This window comes from Eumetopias jubatus, unplaced genomic scaffold (genome assembly GCF_037043125.1).
Source record: "Eumetopias jubatus isolate StellerSeaLion01/CBP00866 unplaced genomic scaffold, mEumJub1_p1.0 scaffold_2, whole genome shotgun sequence".
In the NCBI taxonomy this organism is placed as follows: domain Eukaryota; kingdom Metazoa; phylum Chordata; class Mammalia; order Carnivora; family Otariidae; genus Eumetopias; species Eumetopias jubatus.
In genome coordinates, this window is record NW_028274808.1 from 84976060 (window position 1) to 84997755 (window position 21696).

Here is a 21696-nt window from a genome sequence, read left to right on the forward strand (position 1 = left end):
ATAGAATACGAATGGCCTAGCAATAGCAATGAACCCTTTTATCCTCACAGCTACAATATTCTCCATCCTTCTCAAATGCCAGCCGGTGCACTAACACATTCCTCTCTAGCACACCACCCCAATCCACCGCCAGTGCAAGGTGTACAACCGGAACCTGCGCCCACAACTGCCTGTTCTCCACCTACCACGAGTGACGGACCCCAGCCGCATAAGTCTGCGTCTACCACACCACTAATCTGTTACCTATTTTGCATAGTAGATGAAAAATGAAGCAGTTTATAAAAAAAATATTGGAAATGCTTTCCAAAATAAGTTTAAAAAGTTGAGAACAAGAAATTAAATAGCAAAAGTACATAAGTGAAATACTAGATTTATTCAAAGACGAATGCATAATGCATCTGTGTAATAATACTGTCTCCGTGTCTCTGAAAACTAGCTACGTAGTCACCTTTGTCTATACGTTTAGGCATTCATAACAGGTACTGTTCAGGGCACATACCGTGAGGGAAAAAAATCAATGAGTAATTGCTAAAACATACATATCATGACTACTTAAGATAACATGAATATTTACTGAAAATCTGACTCTCCTCCTGTGGACCTACAAGGAAAAATACAATAATTGGTTTTACCCATTACCATCTTACAAAATCAGAATGAATATAAGCAGTGTTTTTTAATAAAAACAGCAATTTAATTTCCATCAAATATATTACCATCCTATTCTTTCATCCTGTGTATGTATCTAATCGGCATAACCTATGATTACTGAAATCAGTAAAACTCCAATCCACGACGCTTCAATGGCTTGGATCAATAAACATCTTACATTTGGAACTCATTTTTCTTATGCTATAAGCCTGATTATCAGTTCCTATAAAAATGCTATGCCCTACTCCTTGCCCCCGTGAGTGTGACTAGTCTTTTGCACAAGGCTAAGTGACAGTACTTCCGAACATCCACACCCAATTCATCAAGCACACATATTCCGGCTCCTCTCAGACACGGTCACCCATGGGCAAGCCGTTCTCCTAGTTGTCTTGTTCCTCATAGTGGGCATAGCCACTGGCATAGGTCCTTCCTAAATTCAAATTAGTAAATAAATCGGATGACTCAGCATCTGAATCCTTTCCCACTTCATCTTCTTCCTCTTCATCATCCTCTGCTTCATCTTCATCTTCCTCTTCATCATGGTAGCTGCTATCACCATACTTATCAGAAGAAAGGTTCTTCCAATAGGTGTCATACCCAGAAGCTCCATCTCCCTCTTCACCTCCAGTCTGCCTGCCAAATTTCAGGGAGCGTGCTGCAAAAGACAGATATGTACATGACACTTTGTTCCGATTCTTTACATCTTCACTTTTCTCTATAATATACAAAATTCTACGAACTTGATTGGCTTTTTCTTACTCCCATTTTCCTAATTTCCTGACTTAATACTTAACTGGAAAGAAAGGAGACCTTAGTAACAACAATCGGTTCTATCCTACTCACTCTATATACATACCATATATAGCAAATAATAAAGACAACAGTGTCATTTCGCTAAATCTAGAAAAAGTTGGAAAACAAAATAAGAACAATAGCATTCTCCAAACAGAATTCAAATAAGGCGTGTTAAAAACTGAAATGCTCTTCATTTGATGGATTAAAATTTTATTTTTAAATCACAGAACTGTTGAATTCATGTCACTACACATTTTTCTTAAGAGAACCACTCTGTAATTCTGGTGTCCAACAAGACAAAGCCCTTCATTTCTTCTGCCTAAGTGGCAATACGGTTTAGTGCAAAAAATCAGCAAAATCATCAGTCTCACCTCATTGTACAACTACATCTTTGATTAAACAAAAGTACTGTCGGGGTCATTTAGAATTATGGTTCCATTCTGCTACGTTTGGTAAAGAGTCAAATTCTCTTTAACAAAATTGTAAGCTGCGTTACTATAAGCATGTTTGTAGTAGTCTTACTCCTTCATAGTGAAGTTATATAAAAACCACAAAACAATTTCCTATAGTAGTGATATATTACATAATAAGCATAGCTACTCAAATACCACACACCTACAAAAAGCTTCAGAATGAATTCCAACTTCCAAGCACTGAAGATTACCAGCACTAGAATATTAAAAGATTTATAGCTACTCAATTATTTAACAAGGAAAGCTTCAGCAAAGGCAGAAAAATCACTTTTTGGTCTTAAATTTCAGTATTCACTATGTCATTAACTGAGTCAAATGCCAAATATCAAAGTGAATGATGGTGTATTTCTTAAGTTAAACTGAGAAACTTCACCCACAAATTTTCCAAGGCTGTAAAATTCCATCTGCTTAAGACAACACATTCATCTTTTCAAATACGAAGAGGAGGCACAAACAAAAATAGAAAGAGAAAAAAAAGAGATAAATCTTATCTAAGCAAGAAAGCAAAATCACTCCATTGGTATTTTAAGAAGAGCCTTACTTGACATGCTGAGATCCTTAGTTTCCTGAGTTTCATGTCCACATTTGGGGCAGGGAGGCTGTTTTCCTTTTTCTTGCTTAAACACTTTGCTCCTTGTATGATCATCACAGAAACAAGCCTACATAGGAGAAGTAAAAATAAGCAAGTAAATAAATAATTCAAAAAAATATACAAAATTATTCAATATTTCCTGGAGATTTAGACGCAGTTTTGTTAGGGTAGAGATTAAGACTTTTGTTGGGACTGGTCACACTCCTGATTTAAATTTCTTAAGGGAAATGGTCTTTGCCAGAACTCTTTGAACTATGACCTAACATAAAGCAGAAACTATACACAGGATATGAACAGTGTAGGCACACTGATTCATTCATAAATATATGAGGATAAGCAAAATTGGAGAGATCTAAGGCAGAGGAAACAGCATAGACAACACCTGAAAGCCATTTGGTCAAATTGGGGCAGATCTGAGAGAGAAACAAGAGATAGGGTTAGGACCAGAAGAACCGGAGAAATGTTTCTGACAGGAAGTGAATTCGCTGCACCTGTTTAGTGATCTTTGACAAACAGAAATGCTGGAGATAAGATCTAAGGAAATAGAACATTATGGAAATCTTTACTTTACTCAAACTCTCCGAAGCAAGTGAATTTTGATGTTAATTAAAATATACTCTCAACATTTTGGTCAGAATATTCTCCATAAACGTAAGGTGTAAAAACACTGAGCCAAGATTCAGGAGACATGTGCATTAGTGTCAACTCTAAGATAAGCCAACTGGATGACCTTTGGAAAGTCATTCAGCTTTCTCAATTCAATTTCACCATCTCCAAAATAGAAGAAGTAAACTACATAATGTTTAAAGACCCCTGTAGATTAATTATAGCTATAAATAATCCAAGGTGGAGGAGTACTGGGATTAAAAACCAAATCTAAAAATAACAAACAAACAAGTATACCTTACAACGGAGACAGGAATGCTGACCAAGTCGATTGCATGAAACACCTATGGGCAAAAATACATAATGTCCAGATTCAAACTTGGAACGAAAACACTATTTTCTACAGATTTATACTTGATGTACTTAGATCAATTATTAACATTTTTTTTGGTCTCATAATATAACCTAGAGGGCACATAAAATGAGATGGAATCCCCAGCCAGAAGGAAAGAAACAAAGTGCACACACCCAGCATTCTTTCGCTAGTATGACACTAATTACTCTCCAATCTCCTTCCATTTCTCCCGATCTAGGAGATGGCAAATTTCATTAATTATATTGAGAAAACTGAAACGGTGAGACATCCTTTTTTCCATGACACTGGCTGAAGTTCTTCCCTTTATCACATAATGCTTAAATCTCAAAAAGAGGAACGCCTGGGTGACTCAGTCACTTAAGCATCTGCCTTCAGCTCAGGTATGATCCCGAGGTCCTGGAATGGAGACCCACATCAAGCTCCCTGCTCAGCAGGGAGTCTGCTTCTCCCTCTGCCCCTCCCCCTGCTCATGCTCTCTCACTCTCTCTCTCAAGTAAATAAAATCTTTAAAAAATAAATAAATCTTAAAAAGAATAATTTTCTCCATTAATATATAATCTCTCCTGATGATGCAGGCTATTGCCATTTTTTGCATAACTTCTGACAAGGGAATGGAATACTTCAGGTAGAAAGGGTGGTTATGAAGAGAAAATAATATTCAAGTGGGCAGGAAAAGATGGGAAAAATCCCAAAATATTTTATTACTATTTTAGTCAGTAAGCCATGTCAATTTTGGTCATTACCTATAATTACTGAGGAAAAACCTAAACTTAAGTGCAAATATATTAGAAAAGCCAGAATGTCTGGCACATATTGATTGTGCCAGAAATGGAAGAAAAAAATAAGTACCAGAGGTATAGAAAGAGAAAATAAACTAAGCCTTACACTAATAAAGCCTGAATATAAACTAGTAACTTTCAATTCACTTAGAGGTCTTGAAAAAATAAAAAGGAAAACAAGTAAAAGGAAGCCTGTCATTGTAATGCAAATATTTGACCAGATGTTTCTAATTTGGGAATTCTTTTACTTAATTTTGCCTGGTTCATGGGTAGCCTCTTTTATGTGAACAGGCAAGTATTTTTTTTACACTCAGAAATGATGCTCTCAATTATATGTATTATTATTGCTTCTGTCCAAGTATTCTGCTTTCTTCCACAGTAATGCCAATAATTCAGTTGGATATGTATTATTTGTCCTATGTGTTAATAATAAAAGTTAAAAAATCAACTGAGTACTTACTATATACAGTTGACCCTTAAACAACATGGGTTTGAACTATGCAAGTCTGCTTATGCGCAGATTTATTTCAATAAATACAGTGCAGTGCTTTAAATGTATCTTCTCTGCCTTATGATTTCCGTAGTAACGTTTTACTTTCTCTAGCTTACTCTATTGTAAGAATATATCATATAGTACATATAAAATATGTGTTAATCAACCATTTATGTTATCAGTAAGGCTTCTGGTCAACAGGAGGCTATTAGCAGTTAAGTTTTTGGGGAGTTAGAAGTTATATGCAGATTTTCAACTGTGCAGAGCGTTGGTGCCCCTAACCCTCATATTGTTCAAGGGTTAACTATATTAGGCATATATAAGTATACCAAAGTACTCCAATAATAACCATATTATTTCATTCAGTCTGTAGAGACAAAAATCTGAAATCTCAATCATTTCCACCTGAAGATATGCCCAGGGAGTTTTTTGGTTCCTTCTTCATTCAGTCAAAAAAGAAAAAGAAAAAGGATATATTTAACCAAAATGTTATAAATCTCTTTCAAATACATAGCCAGAACACATACTGAACGTACAAAGCTCCCAACCCAAACTCCCAGTGTACACCAGGCATTTTTTTTTAAATATTTATTTATTTTTGACAGAGAGTAAGAGCGATCACAAGTAGGAAAAGCAGCAGGCAGAGGGAGAAGCAGGCTTCCCGCGGAGCAGGGAGCCCCACCTGGAGCTCCATTCCAGGACCCTGGGATCATGACCTGAGCAGAAGGCAGATGCTTAACTGACTGAGCCACTAAGGAGCCCAGGAATTTCTGATATAGAATCTTTTCCCACCCCCACTACTTGAGTCTTCTACATGCCACAAAGACATGATCCCAAGAAATTAATTTTGTCTATTTTACCCTCATCCTTACCTTCCAGGAACTCCACCTAGGATGGAACATGATCCTGCCATTCTTCTCTCCCTGATTACCTTCAAGCCAACACATATGCCCTCCGGTTCACTGCCCAGTTATTTCTCTCCCCAAGAGTTACAATTTTGGACTTATATAAACAATGCATTTCTCCCAGATTCTAAAAATAGTTTGATGGGGCGCCTGGGTGGCTCAGTCGTTAAGCGTCTGCCTTCGGCTCAGGTCATGATCCCAGGGTCCTGGGATCGAGCCCCACATCGGGCTCCCTACTCGGCGGGAAGCCTGCTTCTCCCTCTCCCACTCCCCCTGCTTGTGTTCCCTCTCTCGCTGTGTCTCTCTGTCAAAAAAGAAATAAATATCTTAATAAATAAATAAATAGTTTGACTTTCCTAGTTTTAAACTGGGGAATGGTTTCCATTTTAAATCTATTTCTATGTCTTCTGAGTATTTTAAAAGAGGGCAGGCTGGGATGCGTCAAAGCCTCCCGATAACAAGCCATTTTAAATTAGAAGTCCCAGAGCCATTTTAATTATTTAAAAAAATAGAGGCAGAGTCAACATATTTGTTTTGTGTTTTCTTAAAACATCTTTCCCACTGATAATGCAGGTAAATAAGTACTTTAAAGAATTTCTATATCTCTCAATTCCCAAGTAAGGTCAAACCTATAAATGATGAGATATGACCAATGAAGGGGGTGGAAACAAGCTATATCTTTGTGGCCTATGGGTATGATTAGGAGAATATTTCAGAAAAAACAAGCATTGAACGGCAACTGGCAAAGGAAGAATGGCAAGAAAAAAACTAAAGCAATGAAAAAAAGTAAAGAAGATAAACTACAGTAAACCAAAGACACCTAGGAACCTGCAATGAGCATAACCTTAATATGAAGTATCAAAGACATGATGATAGATTTATCTTAAAATCCTGTCAACTATTCTGCTTTTGTATTTTTCCTTTGCCTTTTACTGAATCACTAAAACTTCCTGATGAAATTATAGTCTTATCACTCACAGTTGCCTGTCTTTGGGGTCAAATGCTACAAAACACTTCAAGTTCTCAGGCCCAAATAAAGTAATTCAATTTTTATATTACAGATTTTGCAGAAGCCTAAAAATGGCTCAAAAATGCTATCTACTTTGAGATGTTCTTTAACCTTTGAGAATTTCTACAGGAATATTGTAAGAATTACATATATATGCAATTATGCATATATTAAAATTGACAATTTATCAACTTTAAATTTATAAGAGAATTTAGAGATTAGCATTTTGTATCAAAAGAAAAACCAAATTCAAGCAAGTGAGTATCTGGGGAATTTCAGCCTTTTCTATAATGATATTTAATAAGGGCTTTCTAAGTAAAAGGTACCATAATAACACTTTATATGGATTCTCATTTTAATTAACTCTTTGAAAAAGAAATTAGCATCTTCTTTTAATATATAAGGAAACTCAGCTTTAGAAAGATTTGGTGATTTGCCCAAAATCACATAACCAGGAGGTAGAATTTAAGTAATGTTTGACTCTAAATTTTGAGCTTTTGAGAATCAAAAATAATGCGGAAATAAAATGGAATCTATCTGTAAAGATAATACCATTGAGAACCAGTAACACTGATTCTCAAACTGAAAGATAAATGACAATTATGTGTGTGGGTAAAATACATAGGCCTGCAACCTACCACAGACTTCAAAGAATCTCAGGGATGAGGCCTGGGTGGCTGTACTTTTAAAAAACTTCCACAGGTGTTTCTGATGCATACTCTTGTCTAACAATCACAGAAACCAACTAGCAGGAACAAACCAGGGGTAGTATTACATATCACTTACTTGAAGGCATTTGGAAATGTGTATGGGTTTGGGGGGGGCAGCGGGTAGGGGTGGGAGTTGTTACAATAACTTGGAGATGAAAATGATACTTAGTACTCAGGACCAGGAAGGCTACAGTCCTATAATCAATCCCACATAACAAAGAACTGACCCAACCAAAATGCCAGTGGCATCCCTATTGAAAAAAACAGTCTATGTGGTTCTGAATTTTTTTTAGAAATGGAAAATAGATATTAAGTTGAATTATAGTCCACAGGAGGCTGCATAAAAAACTAGATTCTTTTTTGAGTCTAACACTTAATACTATTAAGAATCCTGGGTATACAGGACATCTAATTTATGAAAACTTACATTTGAATGTTTCCGCCTCTAAAACCTGGCAGCTGGCTTGATGTTCAAATTGATCATCTTCACAGAGAAAGTTATGACAAAAAGAACAACTGAATATTCTGCCTCCTATTGGATTAAAAAACAAAACCCACAAATGTAAATATGATAAATTTCAATTTAAAGAAGCCATAAATATCAATTTAAAGAAGTCAAGCGATTTACTTCAGAATTACCCCAAAATGACACAGTAGTTTTTGTTCTGGTAAAGGCTACAATGAAAACTGCCAAACTGAACCATAAAAAAGTGGACTCCCACAATCCCCTGGCTACTCCTATAAAAAGAGCATCCCGAGTGTTTCAAAGTCAGCCTTTACTTAATACATTCAGGTTCACCACCTGCAGGTCATTACTCACCGTGGTCCCAGACACCTCGCTCGCACTCCACACACTCAGCGTCAGTAAGAGGGCAGGCACAGGCATGGGTACTAAGACATTTCCTACCATGGCAAACCCAGGCTTCACAGAAGTCACATATAGCACCCTGAAACCAAGGAACACAAAACATCTTTGTCACTTGCCTGGCTGCAACCACTGTTTAGCCAAGGGCAACCATCAAAATTGTATACATTTAGCAATTTACCAACCCTCAGCGATAGTGGGAGGCTTCGTTAAAAAAAAATTTTGTTTAAGCCAAAATTAAAAAAGAGGGTTCTCTGAAAATCAAACTACTTCACCAACAGCTATTTACAATATAAAAAACCTGGCCATAAATCAAAAGGAAAAGAAGGGGGAAACTATACACTTAACCCTAATATTAATCATTAAAGTAAGTCACGGAGCTAAAAGTGTTGCCTTCAAACTGAATTCTAATTTGAATGGTGTCCAGAGTCCACATTTCAGCATTCTTATCTATAACAATTAAAGTAACTAAACTGAATTTTTTCAATTAGAAATAATTCTGACTTCTAATTGAACATAATAATAAAAAAAAAGGCACAAACTTCCAGTTACATATTAAATAAGTCATGGGGATGTAGTGTATAGCATGGAGACTGTAGTCAATAACACTGTATTATTTATTTGAAAGTTGCTAAGAGTACTCTCTTAGTAGATCTTAAAAGTTCTCATCACAAGAAAAAAACTAACTATGTGAGGTGAGAGATGTTAACTAGACTTATTGTGGTGATTTTGCAATATACACAAATATCAAATCATGTTGTGCACCTGTGTGATACTGTGATTTATAATAAATATATATTCCATCTTCCAACAAAAAAAAAGGAAATATTTCTCACTTAAGAAAATTCCTTCCTGAATCATTTATAAAATAATTCACATAGCTGGGGCACCTGGGTGGCTCAGTTGGTTAAGCATCTGCCTTCAGCTCGGGTCATGGTCCCAAGGTCCTGGGATCGAGCCCCACGTCGGGCTCCCTGCTTGGCAGGAAGCCTGCTTCTCCCTCTCCCACTCCCCCTGCTTGTGTTCCCTCTCTCACTGTCTCTGTCTGTCAAATCAATAAATAAAATCTTTAAAAAAAATAAAAAATAAAAATAATTCACATAGCTTTTCTAGAATAACTGAGAAAAAATATTAAACTTCTGTCAGCATCTTTTTTCTGTTAAGGTGACTTGTGCTTTGAATCATTACATTTCTTTGTGGCAAAAAATTAAAATAAAATATACAGAATTAAATACCAAGATAAGACTCTCCAATTTTACATCAAGATACATAAGATAGAAAGACTATACCTTTCAATAACACAATGACATCTATAAATGTCATTGTAGAATGTTAATGGCTAGAAATTAATAGAATATTAATGGCTAGAAAGAATCTTAAGAAAATGGGACTACGGACGCCTGGGTGGCTCAGTCAGTTAAGCATCTGCCTTGGCTGAGGTCATGATCTCAGGGTCCCGGGATCGAGTCCCACATCGGGCTCCTTGCTCAGCGGGGAGGCTGCTTCTCCCTCTGCCTGCCACTCCCCCTACTTGTGCATGCTCTCTCTCTCTGACAAATAAATAAATAAAATTAAAAAAAAAAAGAAAATGGGACTAGAAGGTCTTTCCTTTACAGGTGACAAATATGGGCCCAAGCCTTAAATCCAAATCCCAGAGCTACATTACAGTACAGCTAGGATTTAAACCATGGTGTTCCGAATCTCAATTCAGTGTTCTAGTATTCAAGACTCTGTAACAGAAGTAGTAAAGAACAAATAGAAAGGGTGTTTTTGCAGCTGTAAAAATGGATTATCACTGTGGATAGCAAATCCTCCAACACATCTCTTGGAACATTCAAGTTTCTAACAACAAAAAGAGGACACACTAAACTGAGTAATCCTGGAGAGTTTACAAGAGATGATTTACAAAGGACAGGGAAAGGCTTAGAAAAAACATAAGGGATGATGCAGTTACCACCTCTGAGCCTGAAACAAGGGGAGTGGAGAAAGTTACCAGAACCTTGAGAAAGGATTACCGGGCCATATAGAGAGGAACTGTGGCCAATTCATTTCCAAACTAGGATAACCTGGCAGAGAGATCTGAGAGAATAAAGACCCAGATTGTACTGTCCTCCCATCTACAGGTTGTCCTGCCAGGGTCTTCCATTGGCTGAAGCCAAAGGGAAGCCAGAAGGTAAGAAAGCCATTGATCTAGTCCATACACACAGGTGAGGTTCCCAGGGCAAAGCAGGGTGGGGAAGAGGGAAGAGAGAGGGAATTTCAACAGGCAAATAGAAGATTCCCAAAAAATTACTTTTCTAGAATTTACAGCTAATGATACATGAGTCTACTGAAATGTTTTATATAAGAGATCACTCATATTCATACAACTTAGTGAATTTTTTAAAAAGCATTTGATAAATCTGGACATAAGCAAGCTACCAAGGAAGATTACATTGATTTATGAATAAAGATAACAAGGACAATCCTGTATTTAAAATGAAGAGGAATTCACAAGATACTGATGAGTAAGTCTAGTTTCTTGCTTTTGTAAGATATGCACACATGAAATAGATCATATAAAGATGTGCTTCATGACAGAAAATTATGTTCTTGGGAAGTTGCTATAAATAAAATATCTGCTTGACACAGAGGTACTATTACTTTCCTCACGGAATGAAATTTGGACCTGAGCATAAAATCACACAACAGAGGGGAGCCTGGGTGGCACAGTCTTTAAAGCATCCAACTCTTGGTTTCGGCTCAGGTTGTGATCTCAGGGTTGTGAGACTGACCCCACGTCGGGCTCCGCACTCAGTGTGAAGTCTGCTTGGGTTTCTCTCTCCTTCTCCCTTTGTACCGCCTCCTCTCTCAAATAAATAAATAAATCTTTAAAAAAAAAATAAGTAAACCACACAACAGAATACAGTAAAATTGGTTAAAGAGATTTTTTAGTGAAAAAGACAGCAAAATGCATCGCACAACTCTTTTTATTACAGCATACCTCATTTTGTTGTGCTTCATTTTACTGCACTTCACAGCTAGTGTATTTTTTATAAATTGAAGGTATGTGGCTACCCTGCAATCATTGGTGCCATTTTTCCAACAGAATTTGCTCACTTCATGTCTCTGCATCACATTTCGATAATTCTCACAACATTTCAAACTGTTTTATTATCATTATATTTGTTATGGTGATCTGTGATCTGTGATCTATGATATTACTATTATCATGGTGCACAAACCATGCCCATGAAAGATGGCAAATTTAATTGGTAAATGTTATATGTATTCTGACTGTTCTACCAACCACCTCTCTCCCTCTCCTCGGGCTTCCCTATTCCCTGAGACACAACAATATTGACATTAGGCCAACTGATAACCCTACAATGGCCTCTTAAGTGTTCAAGTAAAAGAGCTGTACATTTCTCACTTTTAAATCTAAAGCTAGAAATGATTAAGCTTCATAAGGAAGGCAGACTGAAAGCTGAGACAGGCCAAAAGTAAGCCTCTTGTGCCAAATACTCAGCCAAGTTGTGAATGCAAAAAAAAAGCTCTTGAAGGAAACTAACAGTGCTATTCCAATGAACACACAAATGATAAAAAAGCAAAACAGCTTTATTGTTGATATGGAGAAAGTCTGAGTGGTCTGGATAGAAGATCAAATCAGCCACAACACTCTCCAAAGCCAAAGCCTAATTCAGAGCAAGGCCCTCTCTTCAGGTCTATGAAAACTGAGAGAGGTGAGGAAGCTGCAGAAGAAAAGTTGGAAGCTGGCAGAGGTTGGGTCATGAGGCTTAAGGAAAGAAGCCGTCTCCAAAACATCAAAATGCAAGGTGAAGCAGAAAGCGCTGATACAGAAGCTACAGCAAGTCATCCAGAAGATCCAGCTAAGATAATTCATGAAGGTGGCTACACTATGCCACAGATTTTCAGTGTTGACAAAATAGCCTTAAATTTGAAGATGCCATCTAGGACTTTCATAGCTAGAGAAGAGAAGTTAGTGCCTGGCTTCAAAGCTTCAAAGGACAGGCTGACTCTCCTGTTAGGGGCTAACAGAGCTGGTCGGTAACTTTAGGCTAAAATTAATACCAACCTACCATTCTGAAAAACCTGGGGCCCTTAAGAATTATGCTAAATCTACTCCTTCTGTGCTCCCTAAGAAATGGGACAAGAAAGCTTGGATGACAGCATATCTATTTACAACACGGTTTACTGAACACTTTACGCCCACTGTTGAGACCTACTGCTCAGAAAAAGGATTCTTTTCAAAATGCAGCTGGTACTCAAGAGCTCTGATGGGGAGATACAATTAAATTAATGTTTTCATGATTGCTAACACAGCATCCATTCTGCAACCCCTGCATCAACAAGTCATTTTGACTTTCAAGTCTTTTTATTTAGAAATATATTTCATAAGGTTATAGCTGCCATAGACGGTGATTCATCTAATGGATCTGGGGGCAAAGTAAATTGAAAACCTGGAAAGGATTCACGATCCTAGATGCCTTTAAGAACATTACTGATTCATGGGAACAGATCAAAATATCAACATTAACAGCAGTTAGGAAGAATTGATTCCAACTGTCATGGATAGCTTTGAGGGGTTCAAGACTTCAGTGGAGAAAGTTTACTGCAAATGTGGTGGAAATACCGAAAGAATAAAAATGTGGAGCCTGAAGATGGGACTGAATTGCTGCGACCTCATGATAAAACAGATGAGGAGCTGCTTCTTATGAATGAACAAAGAAAGTGATTTCTTGAGATGGAATCTACTCCTGGTGAAGATGCTGCAAAGAATGTTGAAAGGATTGAGAATATTTCATAAACTTGGCTTATAAAGCACCAGCAGGGTTTGACAGGACTGACTTCAATTTTGAAAGAAGTTCTCCTGTGGGTAAAATGCTATCAAATAGCATGACATGCTATGGAGAAATCGTTATTTTAAGAAATTGCAACAGCCACCCCAACCTTTAGTAACCACCACCCTGATCAGCGGCCAAGAACTTCAGAGGAAGACTTTCCACCAGCAAAAGATTACGACTCACTAAACAATCAGATCATGGTTAGCATTTTATAGCAATATTTTAAAAATTAAAGTATTTAAAATGTTTTTAGATTAATGCTATTACACATTAAATAGACTACAGTATAGTAAATACTGTAAACATAAACCTTTACATGCACTGGAAAACCAAAAAATTAATTTTGACTTGTTCTATTGCAATATTTGCTTTATTACAACTGTCTGTAACCAACCTACAATATCTCTGAGGTATGCCTGTATTTAAAACAATGAATTTCCTTAGAAAATTCTACATGTAATGAGGAAATTATGCTTAAGTCTATGTTAAATATGTATTCTTTTTTGAAATGTAAAGCTATAAAAAAGCTACTAATACTAGGTTCTTTTGAAACTAGGCTGCTTTTTAACCAAAAGTTTGAACCTTGCTTAAGCAGGGCTTTCAGTACAGTAAGTGACATTCTATGAAGTCCGATTAAGATACTTTAGAAACGTACCACTGACAAATGAATTTTTAAGTCAACTTTGAATAAGTTTCCATTTCTTGTATGTCTTCCAATGAGAAAAAAAGGAAGCAATCAAAAATAAGTGGATAATACAGGAAAATCATACAAAGAATATGCACAGATAATCCAGAAAACTCCAGACTGACTGAATCAAGGACAAAACAGTGCTATTTAGAAAAAATAACCACTGGCCAGAAACTTTTCTTATCCTTGGAAACCTGCTCGTCTAAGAAACGAAGACAAGAAACTTACCACCATTGCAAGGCCAGTACTATACACACCAGCATGCTTTATGACACAGTCTGAAGACTTCATCATGCACTTCGTTTTCCCTGTAAAGAGACAATTTGCATTATTAGTCTTGCAAAGTAGTACATGTAAGTATTCACTAATGCCACTTTTTATCTAGCCTCAATTCCTATAGAAATAACTTGAAAATGGATAGAAATCAGTTTACTGCTCATATTACTAAAAAAAAAAAAAAAAAGACTGATATAACAGACATCTAACCTGAATCAGATCTTTTAGGATTAGGAATTTACTAGTAAATCTATAAAAATGTATTGCACAATAAAATTATATGTTAATTATTGTTTGTACTAAAATCAGAAATTGCAAGTTACAGGTGTAATCTAACAATCATCAGAGCAGTTTAAAATCTTGTGAATTTTCAGATGAATTAATACAGATTTTAAAAAGCTATGCTTTAAAATGAATTTTACAGTTTATAAGTCACAATAAAAACAGCCTGGTTTGAAGTTATTGTTTATTTCTTTCCACAGAACATCTCAAACCAAACCAAACAATGATAATGTAACTTACCTAGTTCTTTTTCCCCCAAATAAACATTCTTCCCAAAGCATTTTGAAATAGTGCCCGAGTGAATGGAAAAAACAGGAATATAGTGCTAGAGCTAAAAATCACAATATAGCCACAAAAGCTCTGATCTAGCAGCAAATTACCAACGTGAAACACTATCAGGAAATTCACTCATCATATACTATGTCAAAATTAAGGTGACATATTAATCACCCATCTCAGACTCTGCAAAGTAGAAGATGAAACACACAGAAGATGCACAATTTTCCATTATCTTGATTATCTGAGGAACAAAGCTAGGACAACAGGAAATGGGAAGAAAGACTGGAAATGAGACAGCAGCCACCCAACTGTTTCATGTCTAAGTATAAGAATCAGTAAGTAGGAAATAAATCCATGTACACAGCACTATATAACTGAAGCCCAGCCAACAGTGAAAATATGGGATGGTCCTAGTAAGAACTCAATCTTCATAATCTATTTTCTCATTCTTTTTTTTTAAATATTTCACTTATTTGAGACAGAGAGAGAGAGCACGCGCGCGAGCGCACAAGCTGGGGGAGGGACAGAGGGAGAGGGAAAAGCAGACCACCCCATCTCGCCCAGCAGGGAGCCCAACGCAGGGCTGGATCCCAGGACCCTGAGATCATGACCTGAGCCTATGTCACCAGACACTTTACTGACTGAGCCACCCAGGAGCCCCTCTACTTTCTCATTCTATATTCGTCTTTTATAAAATAAGGCTATAAAAACTGGCAGACAAGTAGTCTCTCTAGGCCAGTATTTTTTTTTTTTTTTTTTTTTTTAAGCAGGCTCCATACTGGGCCTGCTTAATGCCGGGCTTGAACTCATGACCCTGAGAGCAAGACCTGAGCTGATAAACCTCAAAAGATGGCCTCTTTGAAAACTAGAACTACGCTAGAAATATTCAGGGATATAGCCCTAAACTTTCTCAATTTTCTGCAATGTTATTATACATAAACACATTTATGTGAGTATATCCCAAACTGTGTTCCACCTGAGACCATCATCCCATAACCAAAGGGAATATTTGTTCAAATAAAAGTTTGGGGAGTAAATCTGGTGTGAACAAAATTAATTAGGTTTCTTTACTGGAGGTCTTCAGAACCTTTAACATACAAATATGTAACAGAAATTTCCCAGACAGAAAGGCAGGAATGAAACAGGCAGCAATTTCTCAAGTGTATGCATTATTTTAAGAAATACCTATTAAGAGATGCCTGTTCGGCTCAGGTCCTGATCTCACTGTTGCGAGATCGAGCCCTGCATTAGGCTCTGCACCGGGCATGGAGCATGCTTGGGATTCTCTCTCCCTCTCCCTTTGCCCCTCCTTCTGTCTCTCCCTTTCCACCACCCCCCCCCAAAAAAAAGAAAAGAAAAGAAAGAAAAAAATACCTATCAATAGCTCAAGTATTCTGTGGAAGGCTATTTGGAAAACACCAATCTTGTTGTTCTGTGAACTACCGTTTAGTTTTACCATTTAGTTTACTTTGAATAATCGTTTACTCTGAATAAATACCCGGGAACTGAATACGTAGCTTAGGAACTCTATTGCAATCACTTGGGAAAACATATGAGGAAATTCAAAAATCACATGCTAAGTGCCAAACAGAAAAAACTGGCATCAGTAAATGTGGAATAAATTTATTCTCAATGGTCGAAGAGACTGTGGGCTATATCAGCAGGAATCAAAACTTAGAAAAGTATACAAACAGATATCAACAAGACAAAGTTAGTATAACTAAAAATTCAGATCACCAAATGTTATCAGTGTGAAATCTGATCTTTTAATGTTTACAACATGGTGCTAACCTATATCTAAACTGTACCTTAATTATTTTTCAACATTACATCAAAGAGACAAAATCAAGACTTGACAGTGTTAGACAGACCAAATAACAATTTGTTATTTCATTAATGGTAAGGTCTAACTGTGCTATAAAAAATGACAAATCAGTCAAACTGATTAACTGCAAAACAAATGGCTGATGAAAGAAAAGGTTTAAGTCCTCAGTTATCATATACTTACCACACTGTGCACAAATTGGTAACTTCTGTACAGAATTGCAAAAATAGCAAAACGCTCTATTCTTCTGCCGCCTTGTCATGTGAAATAAAATTTTAAAATACAGTCAATATCAAATAAAAGGTGAGAGGATCTATATTATTACATATAGATAGAAAAAGAAATAAATAAAAGTTTACCTCTGACACTTGTCACATTCCTGTAAAATGTAAAAACATAACATTAATTTTCTGATTGAAAACTCCAAATTTACCTGCATTATAAAGAATACCGTTTTTCATTTTAAAATTTAAGTAACACTTCCCCAAAGCCTCCAACTTCACCCACATATACAAGCATCTATACATACTGTAATAACAAAGGTATGTTCCCGTACCTACCACACCAAAGAAAGGAGTAGCATTTCCACAAGAGGCTATATAAATACAGCAATGGTTTGTTTTGGGGTTGTGTTTTTTTGTTGTTGTTGTTGTTGATCTTGCTTTTTAATCAGACAAATATTACAGAATGGACACAAGAAATGGTAGAGAACACAATATGATGAAGCTTGCAGAAAATCTAGAATCTTAAACATGGTACTAAAAGTTCTCAACAATCTGGTCCCTAACCACTTTCAAACCTTGCTGACTTTAGCTTAAAGTCACTATTTGTTCAGCCATTCATGAAATAGGTCTTATATTCTTTCCATGCCTTACTATTCTAATAATTTTCCTTGAAAAGTCTATCCTTACAATCTTTACCTGTTGAAAGTTTTGGTGATGAACCCACCTCCTCTATGAACTGTACCCCATCCACGCACTCAAGTTTATCCCTGCTTTGCCCAAATGTACCTTAGTCTTAACTGTCCATTTATTACAACACTTACTAAATTCTAGTCTTCATTATGTGTATTTATGTATGTGAGTCAATTCTTTTGTCTGTCCCATAACCCTCTTCCCTAGAAATGACCCTGAAGGGAGTCTCTACCATCTGTCCTATCTGTGTTATGTAACCCTGGTCCCTCCCACCGCCCCCCACGCCAGCCATAAACTCTAGCAGGGCTATCTTCTTTCCCTCTCCGACATTATGGGATGTGAGACACACAAGCTACCAGTACCTACAAACCCAAACAAATGGGGTAAGACAATCTGAGAAAATGGAACTAATAAGGAAAAAGAAACCCAAGCAAAAGATGGCCCTACAAGGTCATTCCAGGTTCCAGTTGTCTAAGTCCCGCGTCCCTGCTACATCCTTGCCCTTCGCAACTACATGCTAGTAAATGTAGTAAACAGAAACAGAGGTAATACAGAAATAGTAAACTCTTTTTCTCCCTAAAGTTACTTAAGTTGGATTGGTCACTTATAAACAAACAAATCTTAAGAAATACACAAGACAACTGATCTATCAACTTGTCAAAACAAGGACTGTCATTCATTTTTGTACACCCCACAGTGCCTAAAATAGTACCTGGCACAAAATAGATGCAAAAGAAACATTCAGGGAATTAAGTCCCATTAAGCATTTCATATGATCTTTAGGTGAAACAAAAGAAGAAGAAGAAAGAGGAGTAGCAGGAATAGAAAAAGTAGAGAGGACTGGAAATGGGAAAATATGGGACAACTCAGAGAAACACGGCCAAAAAAAGGAGAGGGGTTATAATCACATGATAATCTTGTTTTTTTCACACTTTGACCAAACAAGCCCAGAAATGATCAGGACTAACCCACTGAGCACAGGAAAAGAAGGTAACAGGACAGTTAGCCAAAAGAGAGGTCAAGAAAAGTGAAAAGTTTAGAAAAGAGAAATCAAATGAGTTAAGAACTGCTAAGAGAAATAATGAAAAGGCTCCAACTAATAGGACAAATTATGCGTATAAGGTTAGAGAAGCTGGAAAACATCACACAATCCCTAGTATGTATTCTTGTTTCCTATCAACTAACAGCAGCCAAGGTAATACGCTAGGTTTATAAATAACATAAAATCAAACAAAATCATTGCTACTCCGCATTAATGAAAACAATGGACATGCCTCTACCACAGATTTGAAATTCAGTAAAATATATGCAGCAACACTGTATTCACTAAAATTTTATTCAGGCATTTTTCAGATAAGTATTATACCGCTTTTCAACCACCAACAGGTATCCAAAAAAGCTGTTACCATTGACGCATTGCATGGGTGTTTAGCTAAATCTATGGTGCTTCTTGATGCTCTGAGCTGTTTTTCACGTTCCCGGCGGTTCTCTGCCTTCTTCCTCGCACCAGTCTTTTTTTTAGGCATTTTACCCCACTTTCTACACAAGAAAAGAGAGAAGATACAATTGCCTGGTTGCATTTGCTTTTGTAAATAAACCAAGAAATAGTAGAATGAAGTGTTTTTACTCATTAAATTTTAAACTCAAACCTGTCATTTTGACTGGTAAGCACATTTTAAGCCTTTATGAAATATTAAATATACATTACCCCAAACAAAATAGATAACTTTTAAAATAAGGCACTTATTTGCACTACCAAACAATTCTAAAAAATGTAAACATCAAAACAATTTATCCTAGAAGCCACACGTTTTCTTTTCCCAGTGAGAAAAAAGAGAAAAAGTTTCTCTCATGTTAAGTATTCTTTAAAAATTACTCTGTACATGGGGTGCCTAGGTGGCTGGGTACTGGAATCAAGCCCCCACCCCCCCCAACTCCGCCTTGGGGTTCCATTCTCAGTGGGGAGTCTGCTTGAAGATTCTCTGTCCCTCTGCCCCTCGCCCTGCTTACGCTCCTGCTCTCTCAAATAAATCTTTAAAAAAAACAAAAATAAAAAACAAAAGTTACTCTGTACTAAATTTTTTAAAAAATTAGGCATATATCATTAACAAGAAATAGTTTAAAAGTATATTATTTACTCAGTTTATATCATTTTTTGATCTATACATTCAACTTGACGTTAAGATTTGAAGTATAAAAAGTCTTATTTCTCCTGTGTAATATCTAAACAAAACATCTAACAAGTAAAGTCAAATGACAACATTAACTACAGAGCCAACCCCCTCTGAAAAGATATTAAAGGTACTGTAGTTGCTTTGACTCTGGAAGCTGCTCTTCTCTACATGTAAATGAGCATATAATTTTAACAGAGTTCAAATTTATGTTTAAGAGTATGTATTATATATGAGTATGTATGTAAAGCCCTGTATAAATAAGGACTTTAAAACGGGCTTTCATCTTTCATCACTTAGTTGAAAGAACTACCACATTTAGAAAAACAAGATTTTTACTAAGTAACACGTTTTTATTTGGCTATTCATCCAGTCTGCACACTACAAGTTCCTGGAGGATTTCAGCCCTGTCTTTCTTGACAATGTTTACCTCCCCGCCCTGCCTGGCATATATTAAGTAGTCAATATAGGAAGAGACACACTGATAAATGGGCCTATTATGTACTTGCTTCACAATATGAATCTCAAGTTTCTTAACATTCTTCAAAACACATACTTTTTTAAGTCTTTTCTAAGAGTGATTCTCAAAAACCAACTGTAGAAATTCCTAAAAAATACAGATTTACGTCGAGGCCCTATTCAAGATCTACAAATTCTAAACTTCCAAGGACCGGATTAAGTTTCACTGGTGACTGTGACACAATCTCCCTGAAGGCACGAACACTGTCTTCAAAGAAACCAAAACACGTCCATGATACATGAAGAGAATTCCAAGAAACCACACTTTGAAGGAATTCACATTTCTCATTTAAAAGGCCCTATTACCACAGGGCGAAATCACGCACCAGCTAGCTCGTCTTACTAAGTTTTCCTACTTTGGGTTTCAACTCTTATGTTAAAATGTCCAAGCAAAAGCCAAGGGGCGGGAAGCTGCGACTTAAAAATATAGACAAATCAGGCCAGGAGGTTTAGTAGGTGGTCAGCTAAGTAACGTACAAGCCCACGAGATCACTTTCAGTATTCAAAACGACCAAATTCTACAGGGTGAAAAAAATTGTGTAGTCCCCTGCCAAAGGAACTCAGAAAACAATCCGGGGTGATCATCCCGGTGAATTTTTGCGTCCCCCAGAGATGAATCGGCTCCGGCTGAGCCTCGATTTTTTTCTCCAATTTGGTTTGGAAACTTAAAAGAGTGAATTTTTTCACGCCTTATATGGGTTTAAGCCCTTCTCCAGCAACGCTTCGACTTAAGACGTGGCCTGTCATCAAATGAGGAAAAAGGCACAGGGTCAGCGCGGCTTTGGAGGAAAAGCCTGCAATCGGAGGACCCAGCGGGGTGAGGGGGGGGCGTCCAGAGGCGACAGCGGCGGTGCCACGCGGTTGGGGGAACTGACAACCATCACCCGCCCGAGGGACACCCTCCCTCACGCGCGCTCCGGGCCGACCTCGCTCACCCTTGCGGGGAGGCCGGGCTCACTCCGGGGGCAGAGGGGCAGGGAAGAACGTGAGACCTGCCCGCGGCAGCAGCAACTCCAACTTGCGGGCCACGACTCCAGGGAAAGAGCTACTAGAACCGAAGAAGGGTGGGCAAAGCCAATTTCCGACACTAGAAGCCGGACCGGATGTCCTCTTACGTCAGCAGCGTCCTTACGACAGCACGTCGACAGGAAGGGGCCCGCCCACTACTGTTTGCCCCGCCCCGATCCCGCCCACTCCCGCGGGGGGCGGGACTCCCACACCTGGATGGGTGATTTGACAGAGGAGGGAATAACAAAAATAGAACAGAAAGACAGGGACAGGAAGGCCCGGTCAATTTTATTTTTTTTTTCAGAAAAGGAGAAACCTAAAGGAAGAGGGAAATGAATCACAAACCTGATACTGCATTAACTGACTAAATTCTTGCCTAATTCTTTGGAAACTTTCTGCTGCTTACATCGTTTGTGCCTCACATCCTATTTTTCATGTTTGCTGTGCAAACTATGAACTCCATTCTTTTGTGAACAAATTCTCCCATATTCTGGGCCTCTAGTGTGTGTTCTGCCTTGTCCTTAATTGAAACCTAACATCCTCTCCCTTACAAAGACAACTTGCTTTAAACATCTATGAAGCGAAAGGTGCTCATTTTTGCGCTCTTCCTTCATCTCTTGGTGAGGAGGTACGGGT

At 37.4% G+C, this 21696-nt stretch overlaps 1 protein-coding gene across 1 annotated transcript; it reads right to left on the bottom strand.

Moving 5' to 3' along the window:
• Positions 1-354: 354 nt before the first annotated feature.
• On the bottom strand, positions 355-21161 carry NOAZFP (nucleolar atypical zinc finger). The gene is made up of 10 exons (XM_028102351.2): positions 20988-21161; positions 18769-18901; positions 16808-16827; positions 16632-16702; positions 14015-14094; positions 8210-8336; positions 7817-7921; positions 3415-3461; positions 2461-2578; positions 355-1306 (listed from the first exon to the last, which is right to left on the bottom strand). Exons 2-10 carry the CDS (start codon positions 18886-18888, stop codon positions 1032-1034), a joined length of 963 nt encoding a protein of 320 aa, XP_027958152.1. The 5' UTR covers positions 18889-18901; positions 20988-21161; the 3' UTR covers positions 355-1031.
• Positions 21162-21696: the final 535 nt, after the last annotated feature.